Consider the following 13,226-nt stretch of genomic DNA (forward strand, 5'->3'; position numbering starts at 1 on the left):
AAGAGGTGAAATTTCATGTGTACAGAGGGCTAATGCCATTACAGAATTTAATGCCAACCCTATAATTTGCTTGATTAGAAACCTGGCATTTTCCCTAGAGGGGAAAAAAGGACCAAAGGACCATTTAGCCTTTGCTATCTGTGAAATAAATATCAAATCTCCCAATAACTGCAGCAGGGACAGGGACAAGCACTGTGTCAAACCCCAACATCACTACCTTAACCGAATTTCTGCTGGGGCACTTGTGTTAACACTGCTTAACATTTGTAAAGCATTATTGATTATTTTGTGACTGCCTGACCACTGTTTGAATACTGCCTTTGGAAAAAAGGCACCATCAGTAGCACAGAGCAGTGGCACTGAACATTTATGTTGATGTAGCAAATTTATGTCCCACCTTCTGATCCTCTTAAAGGCTTCCTACCTAGTTAGGAAATTGCTGGTGGTCAAATGTAAAGGTCTGTAACAACACGCCTTGCGATGGTATAAATGAAAGATGAAATCCTCTTTTCTGAAAACTACTTATTTTTAAACTATAGGCATCACGACCATGAAGGAAACCCACAGACTCCAGGCTGAAAGCCCATTTTGAACGGTTACGTACAGGTTTTCTTTTTCATATGTTTAGAATAGAGACACCTTGAAATTCATTGCACATTTCACGTATTGTCTGTGAGTCTGTGTTTCTTGTTGCATTATCAGCTCCAAAATAATCTCCTATTCACGGAGAGCAAGATGTTATTACCTATAAATACAGGAGCTCATGGATACCGTTCCCCTGCTGAAGAGAACCGTGATTTGTCAGCTTCTGTAATTGCTCACAGTGAGATTCTGCACACCTGTCCCACGGGATGGCACACAGCAAACCAGACACTGCCAGCAAGCTCAGGGTAGTATCCCACCTGCATCAGTAAGCACGGGAAGTAACGCCAAGCCACTTAATAATGAGAATCTCTCTCTTGGATAAGGCTTTCCAAACGGTAGACTTAATAAGACAAGTGTTAGGGATTTCTCCTAGCTCTTGTATGCCAGAAGCTGGAAGCTCTCAGCATGCATGCAGAGCAGAAGTAGTTTTATTACTGTCATCAGGACACTCCAATTGGTAACAGTCCCAAATGGGCTCAAGACTTACACTTCCTGACGATCTGGATGAAAGCAATCTTCAAAACTTGGACTCACTTGAACTGAACATTTCATGAACAGGTTTGCTATACGTTTCACGATGTAACAAGGTAAAATGCCAGGTTAAAGGGGACTGCTGCTAATACAAAAACAAACAAGAGAAAAAACCTACAAAGAGCATGCATAGCAAAAGCACACTTGGAGAACAGACAACATTCTCCAGTGGCAATGGACTGATTTCCCAACAGCCAGATGCATACAGTTGGCTCTGCAGTGAACGAAGAGGAAGACAGCCACTTAGTCCTGCTGATGGGAAAACATATGGCCTTTGAAACAGTAACTTTGAAACAATTTTGCTCAGAGCTATCTACATTTTTTTAAACCAAACATAAGCTGTCTTAGCTAATAAAAGAAATGCTCATCTGTCTGTTTGCTTGTTGTTTTTAAAAGAATAATGTTCGAGGCATCAGATCTCCTAATGCACACCAGAAATAAGGTCACTGTATTCTTCCACCTCATCTTAGGATTCAGACAAACCTCCTTTGCCAACAGAGATAGCACCAGGGATCTTCGGGCAAAGAACATAATCTTGTGGTTTGAGGAGGGTACTACGTACTGCGTGCCAGGAGTTGGAATTGGAAAAGGATGTTCAAGACTACGGTTCTCCAACTGCGTCCTCCTTCATTAACATTTAGCAGTACGTTTCATCACAAATGCCGAACGTCCCCCTCCTAGCTTGTTCATTTCTGGAAGCAGATGTTTAAAATTAAGGCAGGCTTTTAGTTTGCCTCTGACATTTACTATAGATCTTGCTTGCTCCTTCCTGAGAAGGCAGCAACACTCACCAAGAGTTTACTGCTTATTTTAAAACCAACTAAGCTTAGCTAATGTTCTGAAGGAGGGTTTAGTCATTTCTAAACAACTCAAAACTTCCATGACTCTGGCACTTTGCATCACTAAGCTTACAAATAGGGATAATTCTACTAATCAAATAGCAAAGCAGCAACTGCTAATCATTTCTCTGTCCTTTTACTCTGAAACTCTGTTTCAGTACTTGAAGGCTTCCAAACCATGCAACCTTTCTGATGGGATACGCTGCCACTGAAGCATCTCCTTCCCATACATTTCTATCCTTTTCCAGTTCACGTTCACCTATTCAATTATGAATTTGATATAGACAGTTTGTGCTCTCATAAATAGCAGTAAATATAAATGTAGCTTACAGAAAGTCAAATCCCTGTCTGCATTCAGACTTTCCAATTACCAGTCATTTTCAATGCCAATTACATTATAATTGGTCATCACGGATAAAACACTGGAGGGATGCCTTGAAAAGAGTACCTGTAATTCCAGACCACTGGGTCTTGCTTTAAACAGCATTGCTGGCAATGTTTATATTGATGCTTGCAATTAAAACCGTGACCATAATTTTACCACTTAGGACCTTTGGATAAGACTGTTGCAAGTAAGTTCGTAGATACAAGAGAAGACAGAGTCCAAAAACAAAATGCAAAGACAAGCAACATCTTCACAGTACACAGCTCCTTCAACAGAGCCATCGATGGGACACTTCGAGCTCTCACTGCATTTGTGGCAGAGCAAAATAAGGCAGCAAACAGGGAAAAGAAAGCAAGCTTCGCAGTTTTGCAACATGCTCATTGGTAGTAGACTCTGCAGATTGGAACTGAAAGCTACAAACAGAACAGGGAAAAACATAATTAAGCAAGAATTTGCTGCAACCTACTGTTCTGTTGAATAAAACAGAAGATATGCTCTTCAGACAGCACTGCCAAGAGAGATTAAGTTACAGCAAGCTATGTCTCCTGCTACCAGAGCCAAGAAAGGGTCTAGGGTAACAAGTCAAAATTCCCCTTCAGCTTCTGTCAGCAATGTATTCCTTCTCGAGAACAACTCAGCTGGGCTATGTACAGTGCAGGGCAGTGCAAGCAGACGCGTTCCTTTTGGTGGGTATCCCATCTCAGTAGATGGCAGCTCCTGAAACCACACTACCTCATCCTCTGTAGTGTTGTGTGCAGTGATTCTTCTCAAATTATTGTCTTATTTCAGCATCTGTTCCTTCCAGAAAGCTGGCAAAGGAAGAACATCACTGGACACAGACTATAAAGGTTCAGAGACTGGAGCACCTGCCCAAAAGCTGCTGTAACATACCCAAGTCCTTCCAGCTTTGCCCTAAGCTCTGAGAAGAAATCATGGATTCATCCACAGTATTTAAGATATATTCCCTTAAAACTGCTTTAGGCCTGGGATAAACTAATACAGAGCAGCCATCTATGCTTATTCCACCCAAATACCTGATAACACTACCAAAAAAAGTCTGTACAAAGTATGTCTCAAAAGCTTGATCCAGAGAACCAACATTTTTCAAATGCAAAGTGCAGGCCATGCCTTACATCTGAAACTTTTGAGAGACACTCATAAGCTAATGGGTGAACAAAGCAAGGGGAAAATAAAGATTTATAGAGACGGTTGGTTGAGCTTTTTATCTATCAATCATTTTAGCTGGACAAACACAGTTCAGTGTTTGCAGAACATGAGCAAACATATTCATTTAATTGTAATCAATTTGAAGCCGTGCTATTCAAAACAGGTACGCTGGTTTAGTGCATCCCTTTCCTAAGCAATAAAAAAGCGTTCGTGATAGCTTTAAATATGAAGAATTCGGTCTCAAACTTATGGACTTGACATTTAATTTGCAGGGAATGCTTTCTTTTATCTCTATGTAAACCAAAGAGTGTTTCTGTATAACCGCATTGTTACATCAAACCATCTGTTACTTGTAGCCAAAATTACAGTTTCAACAATTTGACCATATTTTATTTTAGCACAGAATAAAATATTATCATGTTTATTATTGAAAAAAAAGTAATTTTTTTTTCCCACCAGACAGAAGCGGGATCATTAAAAACATCAGCTACATACTTTACAACATCTATTTTTATCTTGGTCAAGAGGACGACTCTAAAAGCTGCTGGGGGCAAGGGATTAGAAAAGCACAACCAGGCTCCTGGGAGAGTCCTGAAAATAGTTGTGCAATGTTCATGGGAGATATATATCAACACCACTCTTACATGGCTTAGTCAAAAGAACACAAGTTGAAAGAAGCTTAACCAGGAACAGATGTTTCCCTTCACACCAGGCTGTTTAAAATACATTATATGCTATTTTGTACCATTTCTTGTTATATATACACTTATAAAATGTTAACAAAATGCACTTTAATAAATATTATCACAGCGGATCACAAACAGCTGAACCACTGATGTTGAGTTTTAACTTCTGCTTCATGACTGTATCCATTGCTAAGATCCAAATACTCAAAAACAAAATAGGGGCTCTGATTGCTCTGAAAAAAAATGCAGAAAACAAAGCAGTCGGCTAAGTGCTCGGAGATGGTTTTCATTACAAAGTGCTAAAGAATTAACTGGTGAATTGTTCTTTTGCAAGTACTCTGGAGAGTGAAGGTTTCAGAGTAGGATTTATTCTGTTTGTTTGAAGGATGGAAATGATTTTAGAAGAGGTTGAGATCACATCTAGATACGTAATCCTAGGTAATAAACAGTACTGCAGAAGGGTAGTTGTCTAGACACAGAAGTAAACTGGAACTGCTCAGTCATTTGAAGAACTATCCTGTGAGCAGTATTAAAGATTTTTTTCCCCCCCTCTCTGTCTTCTACTACCACCTGCTCTGACCATGTCTCCTGTAAGAAATTTCCGAACAGGTCAGCTAAAACATATTTAAAGTAAAGAATAATGTTCAGGATTACCATATCCATGGTAACAAGCCCTGGAATTAACAGAGCAATTGGAGACTTCACAGAAGAGATCCTTGTAAGACTGCAGCAACACATTCAAGAAATCCACCAGCAGTCTAGAGCTCTTCCGAACGTAAAAGCTTTGCTCCTACCACAATGGAAAAACGAGAAGCATCAGAAATGAGAAACAGAAAGAGACAAGAACGTGAGAAATACTGAAATCAGTATTTTTCTTTGCGATTGTAAGTCCAAAAAATTGAAAGATTAGTAATATTTACATTAAATTTTCATAGGAAATTGTATACTCTTGTCTTCTCATTTGCTTATCACGTTATTACAAACACAAAAATACTTTTCTCTATATAAATAATACATAAATACAATATAAATATATGCCATTACGGACAAATTTGTTCCGGGACACTTCTCATTTTCCATGCCTTCATCTAGTTAAGATGCTGACGAGAGTTTTAAAACTTAGAAGTTGAGAGGTCAAAATCATTTACTATCCTCGCACACACTACATGGACATGTGAAAGTGCCCTGTTTGATCCATAAGTGATGATTACTCATTCTGATGTGAGTAAACACACAGGAAATGAGCAGAGAGCCATATCTGGGCTGAATCACTCCCTTGATTGAGAACATCTATGGAAAAGATTTTAAAAGATAATTCATATTGACATTAGGGTTTTATTTTATGGGAGAAACAAAAGTCCTTCTAAATACCCCAACCGTGCTTCCACCTAGCAACTAAAAGAAGCTGGAGAACTAACCTCTCTTTGAGTAGCAACACAAAAATCCTTCGCCCATCAGAACCACAACACAGATGACTCTCCAGAAAATGATGCACATGAACTAAGATAGCAGTCATCTTAATAACACCATAACAGATACAAAAAAAGAGAGCAGGAAAAGTAGTGTGTTGGTAGTCTGATAAAAGCATCAGACCTGCAGTGAGACTGACCTCTGGTAAATGTTCAGCTTTCTGGAGAAACATCTCACCTTCAAAGAATACACTGACCGAATTCAACTACAGTTTAAGCTTGTTAGTAATAAAGTACATTAATTTACAGTGCATGAACTAACACTCAAAATGTACCAATTCTTCATGCCAATTCTATTCCTGACAAAGCTTTTTTTTTTTTTTTTTTTTTTTAAGACATTTACAGAAGTTCTAGTAAATACTCGTTGATGCTATATTCCATACAACTGGTGACAGGACTCACATACAGGAGATCCCTTCAGCAATGTAGGATGCGAGTTCTTCCTACAGGCATTAGCATGCTGAAGACACTCTGCACAGCACTCTGGGTTGGTTAAGCAGTCTGGAAGAAGCCCAATGATTAGAAACAGGTAAATCTAGTTCTAAAACAGGGTAAACCTCTACCACAGCAGTGCAGGAGATAAAACTCCTTAAAAGCTGGCTTTGCAAAGTAGTCCAACTTCCTCCTCACCTCTTAATTAGAGGCAACTTGCTTTTGTACCAGGAGGACTGGTGATTACTGTATCACATGCCATCTCCTAAAAGAAGTAAACAGGTGACAGCATCCTTGCAGCGTGTTTTGGTGGCATATTCCTTCCTGGAATCCTACTCTGTTAAGTCTGAGAGGCACCATCGCTTCCTTGGCCCAGCAGTCCTATTACTAGAAAACAAATGTCAACAAACTTGTAGACAAAGTCACTACACCTGCAGGATTCACAACTATTTCTAGGGTACTCTGGACTATGTCACCAAAGTTCACTGAGACTGTGAACACGGAACAGCAATGAGCAGATTTGACAAACGTTGTCTCATACAACAGATTTAGTCAGAAGATTACATGTTCCAACATGGCAATCATATCCCATGCTAGATTGGTCTGCTTCTAAAAACATAAAACCTATTAATCATCTGTACAGCCCTGGCTTTGTCGGAAGAAGCTGGCTGCAATTCTGAATCGTGTCAAGTAAGGACAGACCAGCAGGAAAAGGTCTTTCTCTAGGCAGAAACACAAAAGGAAGATGCCTGCATTTGGATTTCAGTTGAGATACAGCATTTTTAAATGATGCTTCTCCACGCTTATTGTACTTCCCTCGGGAAGTGCAATGGGTCCACAGGGACAATCAATTTGATCAATGAGATCAAATTGGAAAAAAAAAATTAACAAATAAAAATTTCCTTCTGACGGAACACTGTTAACCAGGCAGCCAAACATATAAAGATGTGCTTCCTAAATTTTAAAATGTCAGAACTGGGTAGAAGTGGTACAGAAACTTCTCCATTTCCTAACCTTTCACCAACACCACAAAGATGTGAACGTAGAAGTAAAAGCCTTCTGTCTGCTACAGTTCTTCTAGAGAATTTAACTCGGATTGATGTGAAAAGCAAAGGTCATGAGAAACATACTTGGCATTCATATATGACTGTGTATCTAAAATAATTCTTTGCTTGGGATGTCAGCCCAGCTTCTCTCCTTGCTGCAGCAGACTCAGGAGAACATCCTCAGATGAAAAATATGGTAACAGAATACACAGAACTAAAGAGCAACTAAGGAAGTAATTAAAGGCCACCCTATTTTACATGAGACAGAAGCCAAAGTATTACAAAATAGGGGAACTTAGCAGTAGCATTTCTGACTTGTAACAACTTCAGAATGATCTGAGCCACAGAGATCTGAAGTTTAGCTCTGCTCATTAAAGAGCAGATGAGCAAATCTTTAATCTCTCTTTTTCCTGAGAGCAAAAGACAGGAGCGCTGATAGCAGTGCAGCAGTACCATATTTATACAGCAGTTCAGGAACTTCTTCCATTGCCCAGGAATTACATGACCAATACAGCATGGGACTGGTTGAGCTCTTCAGGGCATGTCAAGCTGCATGTCATTTCCTAAACTAGATCCACATGGATACGAAGGAGCAAACAGAACATGGTGTTGGAAGTCTGTTTTTAAGACACGGGAACAGTGTATCCCACGCAGCTTTATGTCCCCGCTACCTAAGAGCCTCCTGTCTTCCAAGGCTCTTGCCATGGTCAGAAACCACAGGGCTGGCAAAAATGCATAGAAAAAAATAGGAAATTCGTAGAGAGTGCTGAAGTGCAGAATATTCTCAGTACTGACACACAGATTTGACTGGAGAGTTCTCTGGCATTTCTGCAATGTTTTATGATCAGCCCAGTACCCAGGCACTCTGTTTCAAGGAGCTAGAAGCATTCACCAGGTGAAAGAACTTCTCTGTTCCTATTTCATTCCTCTTATACATTTATATGGCATTACAGAAAAAGGAAAAAGTTATTATCTATGCTGTATTCCATTGCAGAATTGTTTTGTGTTTGCCAGGAGCAAGCAGTTACTAGTCAATACGACACACGGCATTTTCAGTGCAACAAAAGGTCAGCTGAGAAAAGAAGCTATTAAAATCGCACCCTTGTCCAAACTCCATGTAAATAATACTTGCTCAGCAGTGCATAATAAAATCAATAAAATTAGTTTTCCCAGGGTAATTTTTCCTAGCAAATTCCCAGTTGATAGAAAAAATTGACTCGTTACTTTATTTTGAAAATATGGGTATTCTACTTGATATCTTTTTTTAAAATATATAGTAATTTGCAATGCAATAAGATGGCAAACCTGTGCTAAAAGGCTTTCTGACAAAAAGCTCTGTGATCAAGGATTGACTACTCAATTACAACACACTGTTAACTTGGATTGGATTCCACAGTTCGAGAATTACAGGGCTGCTCTTTTTTGAAAGCAAGCAATTGCCCTCCCTAACAGCTTTTTGTTCCACTTTCTTTGAAGAACTTCCTTTATTTTTCATTTATTTTGCTTATAAACATCTGTTTTATTTGCCCTTAAAAGCAATGGACGTTTTTGTTGCTCAGACAAATTAGTTAATGTGACAATTAATTCCTAGTCCCAAACAAGTCCTGTTTCCTGAATTATATTTACAAAAATGCGTTGAGACTTTCATAATGTGTTTAATCAGATACAGACAGGGACACAGCACACACCTGACAGCAACAACTTCAAAGAACTCCAAATTCCTCCACATCAAATAACATCTGAGGATGAGCGACATACTCAGCCTACAGAGAAACTGTAAATATAGATTTCAGCTATTAAAATTTAAACGATTATATTTCAAAAAGGCATCTTCATAACCCCATAGTCAAATGACTTCTACCAACAGAAACATTTCCAAGTCTAGAAAAGCATTTTGAAGACTCTCAGAAATGAATATTTATGGTAATAAGATGACTCCTGGGTTGTCATTTTGTTTTCATGTCAGCCATGCTCTTTCTGAAGATTCAACTGCAAATGCATTTTCCACTGGAATGATGCAAAATTTTGCTGCCAGTTGTGACATATTTCTACTCTGATTTAAAGAACTGAAGAGCAAAATCAAACATGTTGAAACTAATAGACAAGAATTACACCACTTTTACCTAAGTGTGAATATGCTGAAATAATCCCAAATAGTGCAACAACACAATAAATAGTGCAATAACACAATAAACCCTGAAAAAAATTAGACTCGGATTCAAACTTCTGAAAAGTAGTACTTGTTCAGAAAACTTCAGCTTGTTATCAAAATCTGTTTGTCTGTTAAGTATGAGGATGATCAGATCTGCATTATTTTTAAACCAGTTTTTACTATTCATAGCAAAAAGCAAAGATTGAACATGAGTGTAGTCTGTCGAGCTGAGTCCCTATCAGGCTCGTGCAGCCTGTGCTGAAGTCTATTCTGCAAAATTGTCTCCACGACCATCACTGCAAGATGGATTAAAGCTAGGGGAGTCCGCCTACCCACACTATTATTACACCAGGTGGCTATGTCAACATAGTATTTATTGCTAGCTTTTATAACATGTGATGGGACACAACAGATGCTGCAAAATCTGAAGCACGCACAGCAAATCTGTCTCCATCAAAATGGACATAACCTGCTAAATTTCAGTCTAGCAAAATATTACATCACCACAAATAGTTTAAAAAAGAAGGCAACAAATGAAGAATTGCAAGGTTATTTTCAATTTCGCCAATATATAGAAAAGTTAATTGAAAGCAACACTATTCTGGATGGCAAAGTGCTTTAGTTTATGAGTACAGTCTCTAGCTACTAACATCATCATACAGAATAAAACTTTAGGGAATCTGGGGAATTCCAGGAGTTAATAGGCCTTTTATCTATTGTACTATACAACACTATATTTGCACACTAAAATGAAAACAATGATATTGTTTCAATTTAAAATATTTACACCACTACAGGACTGTCTTCTACCTTGGTAACTTAGTTGGTATCATCTGTGACAGATCACTCTTCTGTGATACTACAAGTCATTTTCTCATAATAATATGATTAATAATTTGTTTCTGTTTTAAGTATAATTGCCCTTCAGGTACTTAAAATTACAAAATACCAACAAATTGTAGTGAAGTGCTTCAACTACACAACATTCATGCATATTCCTATTGTCAGACTGACAGAACCAGTAGCAGCAACTAATGGTGCAGATAAGAGCATGCTGTGTTTTTTTTTTCTTCATTTGATTTTTTACTCACTCTCTTAACAAAATCAGGTATCTCCTTTTTGTCTGAAGGTTGGTTCAAATAGGAGCAGCACTCTACCTCCAAGATATATCCTTCACTATGGATGTCACCTTTTGGAGACCTGAAGAGACAGCAGAAAAACAGAATTAGTTTCTGTTGTTAACAATGCAAACCCAGGAATCCCCACTGTAAGTATTTCTCAGCGAGAGCTAACATTCAGACAAAACTTCAGTTCCAACACATTCTGTCCACTGAGTTCAACACAGTTTTGACAGCCTGCAGCTACAGCACATCACTACTTGCTAGGGAAGAAAATCACGGCAGTAACTGGGGAATGCCTCAGGGACTTCCAGATTTCTTAATCTGTCCAAGAAACATTTTTATCAGTCTGGCATCTAAGGCCAACACCAGGGGGATTCACAGGCAGTGCAACTCTCAGGACAGGCAGAAAGCCAGCTCCAACAGCACAGACTGACAGTGGCACCAGGCCCATTCGGGCAGCCTAAAAGATCAACGTTGTTTGTATGGAAAGTGAGTCTCCTATTCCACCTTAAGTGAGAAAAATGGCAAGGAAATCAAACAGGTGTAGAACATGTTTTATAGCTGGTAATCAAAGGAATACCCACTCTTACCTACTGACTGATTCTAAGTCAGTATTTAAAAACTAGTCAGTATTTAAAGTCAGTATTTAAAAACTAGAAGTAATCAAAGTAGTCTACCCTTCAGTCTTACCTCATGCTTTGTTGCTGAGAAATGCAATTATATATACGTTCCTTCTCTTTCAGAAGATACTAACTCCTAAAATAATTCAAAACATGTGACATTTGCCACACATATTGTTGAAAAATGTGGAAACATGATATTGGTCAAAATACCCAATGGGAAAGTTTGGAAGTTTGCCTGAATGACCTTGAGAAACTGCCCACAGGCCTGCACAGCAAAGCAGTGCCACCGAAGGCAGTTTTCATCTCTAGACTGCCGTGGAAGGAAACTGATATGCTTGATCAATACAGGAAACGTAGAGAATCAGTTGTTGTATCAGCTCTTTAGGAAAACACATAGAGGAATGTACAAAAATAAAAGTCAGCCTGTAATTCTTGGGATTAGTAACAAAGCAGTTATCTTAACATCTCACACAGAGCATCAAAAGATCCTGTTTGAAGTACAGAAGTAGTTCTGGCCAGTGGCTGCTTGATGGAGCGGGTACAGACAGGACAGAAAGAAAGGTGAAGAAGTTTGAACTAGGACTGCTGAGGAAGCAGCAAAACACCCAAACAAGGGCTTTGCAGGCTTGCCGTGCTTGTGAAAGCATTTCTGTGTTAGAGCTCTGTTCTGAGGACTGAGGCTGTGTGACACGTAAAGCACACACACCAGCTACAGATGGTCCCAGGGGCTTTCCCGAGATGCTCGCAGTTACTCAGAGCCATGAGATGCGTGGGCTGCTGACTGCAAACTGGAAGTGCATGTTTCCTAGGCAATACTGCAGAAAGTTTCTGAAGCATCACGTGACATTATATTTTGTACTTGTTCCTCCCATCTTTGGCCATATACACTTGCTTCATTTCTCTCATCTCACCTATACATGAGCCACACAGTGTTATTTCGCAGATCATGAGTTGTTTGGGAATGCTGAAGTTCCTTCCCTACTTGTTTTTTTTCTGCTTTCTAGGTTCTCCTCATAACTTGTGGTCCTGCTCTTTTCTTGACTGGATAAAAATTGCTATCCACGAAAACTCTCCAAACACCTTTATAGGATTTACAGAAATCATTATTGGGGAACTAAAAGGGTCCCGCTACTACCCGTCTGTAACAGGCATACAGAAATTCATTTAAGCAGCAAAGAACAATTTGTTACAAAGAAAAAGTCATTTTTTGAGGGACAACACATGAGCTACAGACAACCATGTTTAATCCTCTAGATAACGTCCTAGATAAAATAATCTAGTCTGTGCAGATTTTCCATGGCAGATTAACGGCTTTTCAGTAACATAAAAATACATTTAAGAAAGTCTCCCTGCTACCGTACACAGTGGTACACTTAAGAGTTTTTTCTAAAATCTCTATATGACTAACTGGAAATGTAGCCCTGATGTTATCTAATCATCATTTCCAGATAGAAATCATGTTTCCAGATAAAAATATGTATGAGCTAAGGCTCTCTAATACCCTAGCAATCAATAAATCATCAAAACTGCCACTTGATAATGCAATGCAAAGTCCACGCCACATCAAATGGCGCAAACACAATTCTCCAGTGCTTCAGCCATGTATTATTCCAAACCACAAGCGGTTACAAGGAGCAGGTAGCAAGGCACCAAGCCTTTTTTACACACCAATCCTATTGTTTTGAGGCACCACCAGACCTTTGCCTTCGTGAGGATGAAATGTGTCAGGCGGCTCCCTCGCTGGGGAAGCCCACCTCACCCACCACAGCCCTGCTCCGGCCTGCCTGAGGAAGTGATACTCCTACCTCGGAGACTTTGAAATAATACAGCTCAAGTTCAAAGCTAACATAGCAAACCCTGAACATGAAGTATGTGCCACACTATCCATGCTTATTTAAAGTAAGGCCCAGGGACAGAACCAAACAGAACAGACCCAGAGGCCCAGTCCCTCCTGTGCCCGCTCTTCACCAAAGTCTTCTTCACACAGCAGTCAGCTCTCAGTGGTGCTACAAATACTCGTGACAAACAACAACTCGCTACTCTAAAAGTACCAGAAACACTGTACTTTCATGTTTAAATTCACTGGCTCTTGGTAAAAATAAACCCTTTTCAACCTATAATGCTAAGGTT

At 39.3% G+C, this 13,226-nt stretch overlaps 1 protein-coding gene across 4 annotated transcripts in view; it reads right to left on the bottom strand.

Annotated features, from left to right (window-relative positions):
* The window catches only part of RFTN1 (raftlin, lipid raft linker 1), a 92,652-nt gene that overhangs the window by 32,687 nt on the left and 46,739 nt on the right, over positions 1 to 13,226 (bottom strand). For all 4 annotated transcript variants that reach the window (XM_082752862.1, XM_082752863.1, XM_082752864.1 and 1 more), the window contains one exon: positions 10,444 to 10,552. In XM_082752862.1, the coding sequence (XP_082608988.1) occupies positions 10,444 to 10,552 (109 nt within the window). The remainder of the gene's footprint in view (positions 1 to 10,443; positions 10,553 to 13,226) is intronic.

This window comes from Aythya marila (assembly GCF_965140915.1).
Source record: "Aythya marila genome assembly, chromosome: 2".
Classification (NCBI taxonomy): Eukaryota; Metazoa; Chordata; class Aves; order Anseriformes; family Anatidae; genus Aythya; species Aythya marila.